The sequence below is a fragment of the Eleutherodactylus coqui genome, chromosome 7 (assembly GCF_035609145.1).
Source record: "Eleutherodactylus coqui strain aEleCoq1 chromosome 7, aEleCoq1.hap1, whole genome shotgun sequence".
NCBI classification, from domain to species: domain Eukaryota; kingdom Metazoa; phylum Chordata; class Amphibia; order Anura; family Eleutherodactylidae; genus Eleutherodactylus; species Eleutherodactylus coqui.
The window spans coordinates 86,957,199-86,972,078 of NC_089843.1; the positions used below are offsets into that span (position 1 = coordinate 86,957,199).

The 14,880-nt window shown below is 43.1% G+C and overlaps 1 protein-coding gene across 4 annotated transcripts in view; it reads right to left on the reverse strand.

Annotated features, from left to right (window-relative positions):
• Positions 1-14,880, reverse strand: part of AFAP1 (actin filament associated protein 1) — a 137,974-nt gene that overhangs the window by 22,883 nt on the left and 100,211 nt on the right. For 3 of the 4 annotated variants that reach the window (XM_066573328.1, XM_066573327.1, XM_066573329.1), the window contains exons 9-15: positions 13,052-13,204; positions 12,546-12,757; positions 11,417-11,562; positions 8,842-8,959; positions 6,616-6,873; positions 5,811-5,925; positions 4,017-4,181 (exon numbers count right to left, since the gene is read on the reverse strand). In XM_066573328.1, the coding sequence (XP_066429425.1) occupies positions 4,017-4,181; positions 5,811-5,925; positions 6,616-6,873; positions 8,842-8,959; positions 11,417-11,562; positions 12,546-12,757; positions 13,052-13,204 (1,167 nt within the window). The remainder of the gene's footprint in view (positions 1-4,016; positions 4,182-5,810; positions 5,926-6,615; positions 6,874-8,841; positions 8,960-11,416; positions 11,563-12,545; positions 12,758-13,051; positions 13,205-14,880) is intronic. The other variant, XM_066573330.1, reaches the window with a different exon arrangement.

A 14,880-nucleotide genomic window follows, 5' to 3' on the forward strand; every position in this document is an offset into this window, starting at 1 on the left:
ACTATGTTTTTGCAGCTCTCGTCATAAGGCAGTGACTGTCACAAGGATGGCAGTGATATGTCTGGATCTGTGCAGAAGTTTTGGAGAAACGTGCATTTTATATTAGTAGCAGTTAAACACAGAAGTAGTCCTGGATATTAATGATTTGAAGGCTAACCACGCCCACCCCAGCCTCCAGCAATGATTGGCAGCTCCCTCTCTATGCACAGTAATAGGGAGACAGAAGTCAATCATTGAATGATGGGTAGGGTAGGTGTGGCTAGCCTGCAGCTCATGAAGATCTAAGATTACTTTTAGTAGTCCTCTATGCATGTGCTGCTACTGATAGAATGCAAGTTTCTCCAAAACTACTGCACGGATCCATATAGCAGACATATCGCGTGATCAGAGTGACTGTAGGGGTGCATAAGATAATGACAAAACAGATGGTGACTATCTCTTTAAAGGGAACCTGTCATCCATTTTTACTTTAGTAAATGAAGCCCAGTGGTAGAATCATTAATTACACCAGTTTTCAAAACCAATTGTTTGCATATGTAAAGCACACAGTCCAGTCTGGTGGGCAGGCTGGATTGCCTCTTTTCTCCTACGCCATCAACGCTGTGCCTCAACATCGAATGGCGCTGTTGAAAGGCGAATGTGCAGATGACCGCAGTGCTTCTGTCCACAAAAGGGAGTGCTCATTTGTGCTTGCGCCGGTGAGCGGTGTGGCAAAACTTCTTTAATGCAAGAGAGCTGGTCTGGCCCGCCTACTGGGCTGGTCTGTGTGTTTTACATATGGCACGGGAATTTGTTTGAAACCACAAGCAGTCATGGGAAAATAAGTTTTGAAAACAGGTGTAAGTAACGATTCTACCACTAGGCTTAGTTTACTATAGTGGTAGCAAGCTCTGATTGGCTGAGACAGTCAATGAAGGGCTGTGATTGGGCATCGAGCCAGTGCCGACAACCAATCACAGCACTCTATTGCTGGAGGCGGGGTTCTCAAACCTGGCCTATGGCAATAGACTTATGAGTGCAGGGGAAGCCCGAATAAGCGGCAGAAACCAGCGGCCCCAACCCGGCCTGCAGCGGCTAGGTGAGTATTGCTTTTTTTTTTCTCTACCGAGCTGGGACTGATTTTGGGGGTAGGGCTTCTATTACAAGCCCTCCCCATGAAAATCGGTAAGCGGTTTAACGCTGCCAAAAACGCGGCACCAAGTGTTGCTGCGTTTTCAGCAGTGCTAAAACCGCTGGCCATTCATTTCAATGGGCGACGCAGGGCTGAAAACGCCCAAAAATAGAACATGCATCGCTGTCAAAGCGCAGCGTTGGGAGGCGCTGCGTTTTCAGCCCTGTGTGAGCAGCTCCATTGAAATGAATGGGAGTGTTGTACAGTGTTTAGCGCTGGGCTGAAAAGGCAGCGCTAAACGCTGTATAAAACGCCCTGTGTGAGGGAGGCCTAAGGGTGGCTTCTGCTATTTTCCTGTCACACAGTGTTCTGTATTCGAGCCTGAAGAAGCTCCTCGCTTCTCCTTAAAAAAAGGATTTACATCTTCCTGCAGCTCTTTCTTACTTTTAAATGTAAGGGTTTGCTGAGCCAATTAACAGTTTTCTGTAGAGTTCTGGCTTCAAGATATATTTTCAACATACAGTGGCCATGCTGGAGCCAATTAGGGTAATTCTGAGGGACCCCTGTAGAGTAAACTACAGGCAGACTTTTAATACATCTGTCAGTGAAGCCTGACTGACATCTGGTTTTTATCTCTCCTCCCCTGAGGGCTCATGTCCACGGGAAAATAAGAATTAAAATCCGCAGCGGATTTTAACTCTTCTCCCGCGCGCGGATCCGCACCCCATAGGGATGCATTGACCACCCGCGGGTAGATAAATACCCGTGGATCGTCAATAAAAGTGATTTTAAAAAAAATGGAGCATGAAAAAATCTGGACCATGCTCCATTTTCATGCGGGTCTCCCGCGGGGACGGCTCCCGCGGGCTTCTATTGAAGCCTATGGAAGCCGTCCGGATCCGCGGGACACAAAAATCATATTTTACTTACCCGCTCCGGTTCTTCTCTTCGGTGCCGCGCCATCTTCTCTCCGACGCGGCCGGATCATTTTGCTTCGGACCGGCGCATGCGCGGGGCACGTCACCGACGTCATCATGCACATCCGCCGAGCCAAAGAATGAAGATCCGGCCGCGACGAGAGAAGATGACGCCGCCGCGAAGAGAAGAAACGGAGCGGATGGGAGGTGAGTTTATTCTGATTTATTTGTATTTTCAGCGCTCATGTCCGCGGGGCAGGAGGGACCCGCTGCAGATTCTACATGTAGAATCCGTAGCGGGCCCGATTTTCCCCGTGGACATGAGGCCTGAATGTTCTTATCAGCTGATTGATGACCACAACAAGGATAAACTCTGTTATGGGCATAAATGAGCTGAGAAGGTGAAGCAGAGGAGAGAGAGGAAAGGATATTTTTCACCTCACTGACAAATCTATTGAAAGTTAGTCTGCAACTTGCTACATTCAGTGACATGCAGAAGCGACTGAAGCCAAATGGGGCAAAACTTTTAATCAACTGCAAAAAAATTGTTAATTCAAAATAAATGCATCTTAGTAAAAAAAAAAGTGGCCTCAACTGATCCATAGCCTCTGAAGTTGATAAAAATTATATTTTTTCCAGAAGCATTAACCCCTCGTGTCCATAAACTTGTATTGCAAAATACATAATAAAAGTTTTATAAAATGTGGTGCTCTAAATCCCTGCATCCCTTTATACAGTAAATGAAACACTGGCTGCCGGAAGCAGCCACTAGGGGGAGCACACTACACATGGATTTATACAGCTACTATTGATCTCCATGGGAGCTGTACAAAATCTGCAGAGTTTCCCCTAGAGGTAGTTGTAGTTACGGAAAGATGATATTACAGTGTATTCACACAAGTGATGTTCCTGTGCAAGTTCTGTCCGATTTCGAGATGTAAAGAGCTCTTATGGGAAAAAAATACAAGCAATATTTCACTAGGAATGACAGCCAGGGTTTGAAGAATTACTGCATGTTCTATTTTTGAGTGCTTCTTGTTCAAGAATCGCTCATTATTTTTTAAGAAAGCATTAAAAAATGGATCAGACTTGCCATGCAAGTGAATCATTTTTTAAAGCATTTTACTACTAGAACCCCATGTGATTTTTTTTTCCACGTGAATGAAAAACGGATGTAAATCTGATGCATATTGCGCATTTTCTATTGCAAAAAAAAAATCACATGTAAAAGACTAAGGCCTCATGTCCACGGCTAAAATGTGATTTAAAATCTGCAGCGTTTTTCCCACAGCGTGATCCGCGCCCCATAGGGATGCATTGGACATCCGCAAGTAGTTAAATACCTGCGGATGTCATTTTCCCTTCAGGTGCAGATTGCGTCTGCGGGAAAACACCCGCAGCATGCTCCATTTTTAGTGCGGGTCTCCCGTGGGGACGGCTCCCGCAGGCTTCTACTGAAGCCTATGGAAGCAGTCTGGATCCGCGGAACACCCGTACCTGAATTGCTGCTCTCTGGCGCGGAAGAGCAGGAGTTAAGAAAAAAAAAAATGGAGTGCTCGGCACATGCGCGCAGCACGCTGTCGGCGTGCTGAGCACATCCGCTGGCCCGAAGAAAGAAGATCCGGCCACGACGGAGGGAAGATCTGCAGCGTCCGGACAGGTAAGTTTAATCTTTTTAGCCTCATGTCCGCGGGAAAGGAGGGACCCTCTGCGGGATTCTGCATGGAGAATCCGCGGCGGGCCTGATTTTCCCCGTGGACATGAGGCCTTAGTTTTTCACTGGCCCACATCACACTCGTCCGTGTGAATATACTCTTACCATGTGTAGGGAAGCAGGTCAGAGCTGGGCCTCTGCTGATCATAAGTCCCATAATAGTTGTTTCACATGAGTGGAATTGTTTCACACCAAAACCAGCAGGTCTGCCTGCAGATTTGGATGCGGAATATGAGCCAATTCTCTGGGAATGACACACTATTATGGTCCGTACCTGCATTAGCTTCGATAGCTGCTTTAGTATCGCGCTTCTCTTTTCGGAGTTGGGCCAGTCTGTTCCTCAGAGCTTCTTTCTTTTTCATTAGTTCATCCTCCTTCTGCTGTAGTTTCTTCGCATCAGCCTCCACTCTGTTCTTCCCGTATTTATACTGGTCTGCATCTGTATATCCAAGAAAGTGGCATCACTACTACAGTACATAAAGGGGTGACGTTTAGCACTTGAGCACTGACAGGAATAAAGAATACGAATATCCTGCCTTATATACATGCAGGTGACACTATACGGCAATGCTCCCTCTGTGCCTTCCTATAGGCATTACAATTCCTGTGCTACGAAAACAGTGTGGCTTGCTGTGCTACAATGTCTGTCTAACTCCCACTCAACTTTATATAGGTGCAGGTCCTACCTCTGTGACCTGGAGTGATCAGAGGTTTATAGCACATCCCATAGATATGCCATAACAGTCCTAGGTGGGAATACCTATTTAATAACATTTTTACAACATCTAAGGCTGCCTGCAGACGGCCGGGTCGGATCCGGCTGCGAGAATTCTCGCAGCGGGACCCGACCTGAGCGTCTGCAGAGAGCAGCGGGTCTCTCACCTGCTCCTGCGGCCCCGGCTCTTTCATGTACCGGCTGCCGGCGCATGCGCAGAGCGCAGCCGGCGGGTGACATTTCTGTGCGGGTCTATGGAGCCCCGCACAGAAATAAAGCCTGCTGCGCAAGATTTTGCGTGGCCAAATCGTGGCCGTCTGCCTAGAATTGCGTTTGTTAACGCAATCCTATGGCAGCTTCCAGGGGTGGAAATTCCGCGGTGGGATTTCCACCCATCTGCAGGTGGCCTAACTTGAATAGAAAAAGTGCTACACAATGATAAAGTTTTGTAGAACTAGTTACAGAAAGTACTAAAACAAAAAGTAACAAAACGTTCTGTAACCCCTTTGACTTCAGCTCCATCCACCAAAGCTAAAGTCTTCATTGATCTTCTTGGTTTGAGGAGTTCTCCACAATATGCACCTTAAGACATAGCTAAATCTGTTGCTATGGATTCCTGCTCCTAAACCATATGTATACATGTGGATTTGGGTGAAGAACTTTGTGTCTATAGCTGTGTATTGAGGAAATGTGTTATTTGTGTGGAAGCACCCAAATACAGACTGTAAGTCTATCTAAAAAGAAGTAGTGTATTTGCAAAGTTGCTAAAATTTTATGTAGCTAATGTTTAGAGATGTGGCAAAGATTTGTGATAACTTTTTGTGCTCTAGTTTATCTTCCCTTTCAACTGTTGTGTTAAGATTAGAGATGAGCGAGTATACTCGCTAAGGCACATTACTCGAGCGAGTAGTGCCTTAGCAGAGTATCTCCCCACTCGTCTCTAAAGATTCGGGGGCCTGCGCCGGTAACAGTTGAGTTGCGGCGGGGAGCAGGGCGGAGCGGGGGGGGGGGGGGGGGGGGAGAGAGAGATCTCCGCCCCGTTCCTCCCCGCTCTCCCCTGCCGCTCCCCGCCGGCCCCCGAATCTTTAGAGACGAACGGGGCCGGCGTTCGAGTAATGTGCCTTAGCGAGTATACTCACTCATCTCTAGTTAAGATATTGATAGTGTTCAATGGAAGAAGAGAAGAACTTGACATGGAAAGTTATCAGAGTCAAGTTAAACTTTGCTACAGTTGCACATATCTGATGTAAAATGTAACAACAGGTGAATATTACAGATTATCTTCTAGGAGCACCATTTACAATGACAAAATGCCACTGAACAGCAGCAGATGCCAATGAATGCTTTGCTTACTGGAGTTATTGCGCTTGACAGTGCTAGTAGGGGTTGGCTTCCTTTGCAGGCTGGTTACGATTCTGGATTTTGATGCAATCCCATTAGATGCTGAAGGAGGTTTCTTGCTCTTGAGCTGCAGAGGAGAAACAAAATTACCGGTAAGTGAATACATTAATTTTTAAGAAAACTTCACTTTTAAAACATTCCACATATTCAGTATTCTTAAACTAAAATGCTGTTGAACTCTTCACATCCGGGTTTGGCTTATGCAAACTTTGTACTAAATGCATGAAGAATGTTGGTCAGACGCGCTGTCTGAATCTAGTCTATTAGCTGAGCGATCAGAGGATCAGGACATCATTTAATAACCTTCAGTGAAGGATAATGTAGTTAAACAGTAAAATATCAATCTGCAGTAGATGAAACATTGAGGAGGGAAAAGACATCCGATTAGAGGGCTTTTAATGGATTTATGTAAGTGGTAATGAATTGGAAGATATTAAGGGATATGGAGAAAATTACATGGCTTTCACAAGGATCTAATTAGACATCGTTAAGCCAATAATCTGAGGTCATGGCTCGGCTTTCTTATTATTTTGGTTCATGAGCAGCTATATATGGTTTTGCCCACCGATGGGTATATGCACTAGCGAATACACCTTTAAGGCACAAATACTGAACACGCCGGCTGCTTTTTATACATCTGGACATGATAACAATTAGTCACTTCCATTCTTCACACTACTGGGATGCTACTTTTCAATGAGTTCTCTGCTCGGGACAATCCCTACTTCTTAAAGAAAATATAAGAAAGCTGTAGTACCTGAGAAGAGGAGCCGGCAGACGCCCTCCCCAGAGTAGGAGAGTTGTTAGTGACAGACTGAGAGGACAGACTGGATGAGACAGGAGATTTGTAGTGGTTAGGAGAAAGTTTCTCAGAGGAAAACCTATTGGGCTTTTTGTCAGCTGACGGGTTGCGTGCAAAGATTTTTGGAGATGGTAAGTTATCGTACACATCTGGATCATCATAGTGCACCTCTTCGCCCTTGTGCCGGTTAGAATAATCCTCGTCCGGCATCCACTGGAAATACACATAGCTTCACTATTAGGTAGGGGAACATGGAAAGAACAGAAAGCAATGGGGGAAAAGGGGGAGAAAAACAAGGGACAAACAAGTGCACAAAGCCATATTGTCTGCAAAGAAGAATGGCATTTACTAATACTAAGGAGAGAAAAGGAAACTGTGGACAAAAGAGAAATAGTGAGTGATATCTATCATTGCACCCAGTGCATGTAGTCACGGACCTGGTGTGCCCAAAAATGAGCATTTTAACCTCTTAATGACATGGCCTATTTTGGCGTTGAGGACCAAGCGATTTTTGGTATTTTTTCCATCTCCATTTATCAAAAGCCATAACTTTTTTATTTTACCGTCAACGCGGCCGTAGAAGGGCTTGTTTTTTGCATGGCGATCTGTAGTTTTTATTGGTGGCACTTTTGGGTACATAGACAATATCGTAAAACTTTTATTATTTTTTTATGATAACAGGGAGAGAAAACGCATCAATTCTGGCATAGATTATTATTTTTTTTTTTTTACAGCGTTAATCATGCAGCATAAATGACACACTACATTTTTTCTGCGGGTCGGTACGGTTACAACGATACCAAAATTCTTTTTAGGTTTTTACACTTTTTTGCAATAAAAATCCTTTTTTTTGGAATTTTTTTTTTTCTCTATAGCTGCATTCAAAGTCCTGTAACTTTTTTATTTTTCTATGTACGGAGCTCTATAAGGGCTTATTTTTTGCGAGACAAGCTGTAGTTTTTACTGGTACCATTTTGGGGAATGTACGGCTTTTTTGATTACTTTTATTGCATTTTTTTGTGAGGCAAAATGCTAAAATATAGCATTTTGCCTCTGTTTTTTAGCGTTTTTTTTTTTACGCTTTTTGTTGTACAAAATAAAAAGCGTGTTCAACTTTTTGTACACGTCGTTCCGGACGCGTCAATACCCAATATGTGGGGTTTTAATTTTTTTTACCTTTTTTTATGCTAATGTTAGAAAACATTTTTATTTTTTTTAACATTTTTCTTTTCTTTTTTTTACACTATTTGAATCCCTCTGAGGGACTTGCAGCACTATGCCTATGATCGCTGTCATAAGGCATGGCAGAGCTACCCTTAAGGGGTAATGGGGCATAAAGAGAAAGCCTATAACCCTTAAAAACATGGCCTTTTTTTCTCCACTTTCGGTTTTCTCGCCCCGCTTTCATAAAACCATTAGTCTTATTTATCCATCAACTTAGCTGTCTGAGTGCTTATTTTTTGCAGGACAAGTTGTATTTTTCAATGGTACCATTTAATGTAGCATGTCGTGCACTCAAAAACTTAATTAATCTAAATCACAAAGTACCGCGTTTCCCTGAAAATAAGACACTGTCTGATATTTTTTCCCCCAAGAAAGGGCACATTGTCTTATTTTCGGGGGGATGTCATTCATTGAATGGCTGTGATTGACTGCCAGCGCTCAATTAGCCAATCACATCGCCCGCTTTGTTGGAGGTGGGGTATTCAAACCCCCGTCACCTGCAGAAGGCAGCTGTGGAACGGAGAAGGATACCGCGTGGCCGGGGACCACCACCACGGACCGTGTGAGGTTTTTGTTTTTTTTTGTGGGGCACCCAAGATAGGTCCTATTTTTGGGGGAGGCCTTATATTTCAACCCTCCCCCGAAAACCTGATAGGTCTTACTATCGGGGTAGGACCTATTTTAAAGGAAACACTGTATATCAATGACCTGGTCTGCATTGTTGCAGCAGTATTTTTTGGCAGCAAGATCATTGCCGTAGACTTGCTATCGAAAAATATTGGAAAAATGATGAAAAGAAGTCGATACTTGCACTCTCTGGTTTCTTTATGCTCATTTAAGATGCAACTAGTAAATAAAGACTATATGTGTGTAATAAATTCACTTCCCAAAAGCCAGCTGAAAGAGTGACAAATGTTTAGTGGTTGTCAACAGCCATTTATTGTAGATCTTCCTTACCAATCCATTAATACACGGGACATCATCGTAGTGAAGAGCCACTCCGCTGGGACATGAGTAGCCATTGGTGGGGGCTTCACGATAGGGATTAGTAGATATCACTCTTCTGTTCATGAAACTGGAGGAAAGAAAATGCAGAGGGGAAGACGTCTCGTTAAAACAACATCACTTTACCATCCAGTTCTTTCCTCCCACATTTACAACCCGATGCCTCTACCTCCTCTTACAGAGTACGCGACTCCCAAACTTTACTGCCTTAGAGGAGACATAAGTATTTGGCAGTAGGTGGCAGTACTACACAGTGTTGCTTCTTCCTGCAAATACGTGACCATATTTGGGGCATATAATGCTGGCTATGTATGTGAGATATTATACTGAACAGCTCTGACGACTTTTTTAGTTTTAGGCACCAGATTGACAGTATTAAAGCTGTATAAAACCAGATGAAGGCCATGAGGGGTGACAAAGGGAGCCCCCTCTGAAATGATGATTGTACACAAAAGGTTAGATGGAGCAGATCTGAATTTTCTCCAGTCCTGTATATTGGTACTGAAGGACGGCTTCCAAGCACAGCATCTTTCAATGGGTGATCATATGGTCACAGCTTCCGTACTCCGCACGATAACCATCACTCGCATGCATGTCGAAATGCAGGAAGGGGTGAAAAAAACGAAGTCACAATGCAGATGTGACCACAGCCTGAGGCCTTGTTCACAGGAGTGTTTTAACGCGACTATTTTGCCGTGATAAAACGTTGTCTTCACGACCGTGTGAAGTATTGGATTTCAATGCATTCATTCACATGGGCGATTAGCAGCCACGTAAAAACATCCGGCCAGCGAATATAGGACATCAGCAGCCAAATACGGCGGACAATGTTTTGACGCGGCTGGAAAAGATAGGTCTATGCCCGTTCTTTCCGCCACGATCAGCTGGTGGCTTCCATAGGCTTCTATGGGAGTTGCCGGCAAAGGGGGGGAGCTTAGCAGCAGCTAGCGCTACTAAACTAGGCCATTTAAATAATAGAACCTATTTTGAGCATTTCTCCTAACCGAATGAATACCGGGGCTGTGGTGTATGTACGCCACACCCGGCCATGTGAATGTGGGTAAGCCTGTAGTAGATTATTCCACAGGGTAACAGATACTGCACATATTTACAATTTGCTTGCACTCAAATTTCTTTTAGGGCTGAAGAATGATGCAAGAAATTGGTCTGTGCCAGTGACAATCCCGGACTATTATACGGGGTGCAGCATGTGGAGAGGACCCAATGTGACCTTATATTGGGAGTAGGACTTTAATGCATTAATAATCGGTCATCTATTGTAGCTTCTCCTCCCCACATCTACACCAGGGAATGATTCAGGTTTGGAACCAATATGCCAAGCTGCACTTTGGGAAGTTGCACATAGTGTATTTTATTATCACTAAGCCTTGTGTGTAAATGCTATGAATCACAGCTTCCATTGCTAAGATTTTATATATACTGTACATCCGCACACAAAATACATTCTACAACACTATAGGAAACAAAAGCTGCTGTCATTTAAATATCTGGAGCCAAAGTGTCTTAGATCATAGCTTTGGATGGGCTACAGCTTCCAGGGCAAGACCAGAGTTTAAAAAAAAAAAAAATGTCATTGCTCCATTTGCAGCTTTACTGAGCACCACCAGGGGCGCTCTACAGAAGAGAACAAGCACAAAGACTAATCAGGTTTTTAGTAACAAGGAGATGAATAATCAGGGATGACGAGCACATTTGTCTTTATGCTCTTGAAATGAAATCAGTGGGACACAGAAAAAAAAGAAGAGAAGCCAAACTGCAGTTTTGACCTGGTCGACTGAAGTACAGTTAATTTAACAGGACAGAAAAGGGAGTTTATATGTAAACACATCATCTGCAAAGTAATGTGAAAGGACATTAGGAGATCCCGTAATGGATAATTAAGGTACTTGGCAACTCCCCAGAAAACAAAGATGTTTAACTTTAGCTTTGATATATGGGAGGGCAATTTAGGTGAAAAAAAAAACGAAATGTGATCCACAGGCACAAAACACAGTGCGATCTGTTTGCAAGTTTCAAGATCTCCACTTGCTGTCAGTGAATGCTAACACTTCTAGTTAGCTTGTACAGATCTAGTCCTGCTCACACAACAGTTTAAACAAGATCATCCACAAGCCTATAGAGTAGATCTACACTGATACGCTGTAACAAACGCCAACCACAAAGCAGCTTAAGACCCTTTTACACAGTCCAATTATCGTGCATGAAGGACCGTTCCTTTACCTGATCATAGGACCATGCAAAAGACATACTGCTCATTCATCAGCTGATTGTTGATTTGCTCACTGATCAGCTAGATGCACAGCCATCCTACAGGGGACAACGATCGGAGCTACGGAAGTTCATCCTCATAAGAGATTCTCAATTTGTGTAAGCTAGGGGTAAAGCAGCACCGATTCACATGCTCATTGATTGGCACTGGTTACATCAGGCCAAGAATTTCCTCAGTCCATCTTACTCTCACCCTTCGTTGGGCTATTCTGCATCTCTACATCACCGACCCTCTTACCAGAAAGACTGCTTCGCTGTCTGGATTACATTGGCTGTGGTGTCCACATCAATGTAGTCGTAATGCAGAGCTCCGGGATCCGTAGAAGAACCTGTTTCTGCCAGTAAGATTCCTATCCACCTGCCCATATTTTCAGAAGATGAAGCCTTAGGAGCAGAAATATCAGTTTAATTAGTAGAGAGATAATATCCAGTCCTAATTTTAGGTCACCGCACCTGCCATTACTACCTCTTGAGGGATTCAGAAGTCTGACTACACTTACTGCGAAAAACCCTAGATGTTCCTAGTCCTCTGCGCATACTCAATACATTATGTGCCAGGTTCCTTTCCTTATATTGACTGCACAAGACCAATATTTCAAGCCGTTTATTATAAGATACCTCTAATTGAAGAGTGAAACCCAAAATGTACCCTTATATTTAACATCAGGACTTACAAGGGATTTATAGAGGGATAATATTTAATTTGGATAACTATTTTTTATCTCTTCTGTTCTGCAACCTAAAAATTGCATTTGCTTCTGCAACTGCTGCTTGGCATTGAGTGCAGCCGTGTGGCTTATAGTAAGCAGTATACTCAAATGCTTCTCTTGTCCTATTATCTCCTGTTTTATGCCATTGAATGTATACACAGTTATCTAGTACTGCAACCTTGGCACATTACATTTATACAGGGCAGATGGGCCCACGTGTTTTGAACACAATGTGTGCTAAACACTTTGCACTTTCATGTGGTTAGTACAAACAGTTGTGCAATGTTATTCAGATACTAAGCATGTATGTGTAGTGACGCAGGCGTTTCTGATACTGTATTTGTTGCAGCCATGGCTTACATGCACCATCACAATTGATGGATGTGCTGACTTTGTTTTACGGTGTATTCTCAGATATAATGTCACTCGGTCATACAAAAGATATATTCTAACATGTGGGAACATTAACTAAGACTGAGGACTCTCTGGATGGTGTCCGAGTCTGTCACGTGTGTCATATTCCTCAAAAAACATAGCACTTGGTTTTCTGAAAAATCAGTCACAACTGAGAAAAACTGCCCACATTGAACTGAACGCCATATTTTTTCAATCTTTAGGATTGCCACCATGTAATCTGGAATATATAGATAGCCATACCTCTAGCACGGCCACCTCCTGGCCATTACGGAGAAGACGGAATGTCAAAGGATGCTTGGAGTCCAGGCCTGGGATGACTTCACATCCTCTCAGAGGTATGGAGACTATGTGTGTCTTAAGATCTGTCCTGTCTTTATGAAAGATCAGTTTATTGTCCTTCACCCGGCACCATCGTTCCCTCCACCGGTTGTTGCTAAGGACATTTAGGTAACCTTAATGAGCAAGAAATAAAGCAGTTTAGACCATATGATGCGATTACGCCTTCCTATTACCAATGTACTTAGAACATAAAATTCTTTATTGTAAAGTGAGGCACTTTTTGCAGTGTACGGCGGTGGAAAAACTGTATAGTATAGTAGTTTTATTGGGCCAACATTCTGTAGGGCTCGGTTATTTGGACACCATTCTGTATGTTGCCTATAATTAGGGGTTATGTATTATAGTTATTTGTCACTCAGATCTACACACATATATAATTTTTATTCGATATATTCTACACTTCTTACCACATGTTGGAACATCTTCTTCTGCCGATGAGGTCTGCTCATCTGTACTTGGTTTCTTCTTCCCCAGACCAATTATTTTTGTTATTTTCTTTCCCGTTACTTTGGTTACTGTACCTTTAGGCTCAGCTTTCGTGCCGCTTTTCTTCCTTTTCACTGGAGGGGCAAAAATAAAATCTTTAGTAAATTATGGTTTTCAACTGATAACAGGTTTGTGAATTAGCAAGTATATTACTGTGTGTCCAAAAGATCAATGTGCTATAAAACTCCTTTCCTATTTAATCTAGGAGACATGCTGCTGACTAGCTCACAAATAGCAGAATAAATGAGATTACCCAGTGGTTGACTGTGAGTAGTCACAGGGCATTAATGACCGTGGGCCATTTAAACACAAGAACCACGCGATGTTAAACAGCTAACATCATAAAATGAGAATGGAACGTGCAAGATATTCTCCTCCACCCATCCTCCAGTGAGAGTCTGGGTTCTGGCAAACGTAAAAGAACAGCGTAGGACCATCATTCTCTGATCCTTGGGAGTCTCACTGCTCGATCCCCAAAGTATCCAACATTAAGTGCATATCCTACAGATACTCCATAAACATCTCCTGTTAGAATACTTCTTCAATGAGTATTCTGTAACTAAGGAAATAGTGACGCTCACTGACTATGTCAATTTAACACTTCAGGAATGCCGAATGACTGTAAATGTCTTGTCGACCTGAAGCGTGTATGGAGCGGGCTCGGGAGCCAACTCTGCCCCATACTCTGCAGCCTTCACCTGTTTTTTAGCTTACAGCCGCCGGTAACTGTCACGATCAGAGTTAGCTCAGATCGCAGCAGTTAACTTCTCAGATGCCACATTGAAAGCTGACCGCACGTCTGAACAGTCAGGGAGAGGTGTGTGGAGTGTTTGCTTCCGCGCCCTATCGGCATCTACCACAACACGATTGCAGGGTGCCGATGGGCTACCATGGCAGCCCAGAGCCTACTGAATGTTCTCTAGGCTGTTATACATGAAAGCAGTATTGCAGGATATGGTACAAACAATCAAATGATTGCAATATTAAGTCCCCTGAGGGAACTGAATGAAAGTGTAGAGACAGATCTAATAAAGTTTTTTTTAACATATTATAAAAATAAGAAAAATATTAAAAGTTCATAAAAACCGTTTAGTTTTTTTTTTTTAATAGGAGGTAGTCGAGTTCTCCTTCAACGGAAGTGTTCAAACAAAGGCTGGACAGACATCTGGGATGATTTAGTGAATCCTGCACTGAGCAGGGGGTTGGACCCGATGACCCTGGAGGTCCCTTCCAACTCTACCAGTCTATGAGTCTATGTTATGTGGTCATAAAAATATTTGCCTTGTTCACTAATCATTCGGTTTTAATACACATCATTCAGTAATTCTCATCACTTATTCAGTGAATGTGACCGATTTATTGTTTGAACGAGCCAACAGTGTATCTACCGATATAAACAGAGTGCTCGAGCGAACTCAGACATTGTTCACTTGTCCAAACAATAAATCGTTTGGTGCAAACGAATGCTTAGAGTCTTTAGAGTCCATCCAAAGCCGACAGTCTCAGACTGTACAGAGTCGCATCCTATTGACATCGGGAATGGTAATGCCCACTTGTCTATTTTTTCATAAAGAAATAACAGAGGAACTGTGCGATGCAAACTCCAGGAAAATATACTTTCAAATTATAATTTCATGGCCAACACAAATACAGGTGAGGAGAGACGAAGCTTTTCTTTCTATGAAATACAAAAAACACACAAATATTCTCAAGCCAAACAAATTGACACAAAGCCAAAAAAAAAAAAATC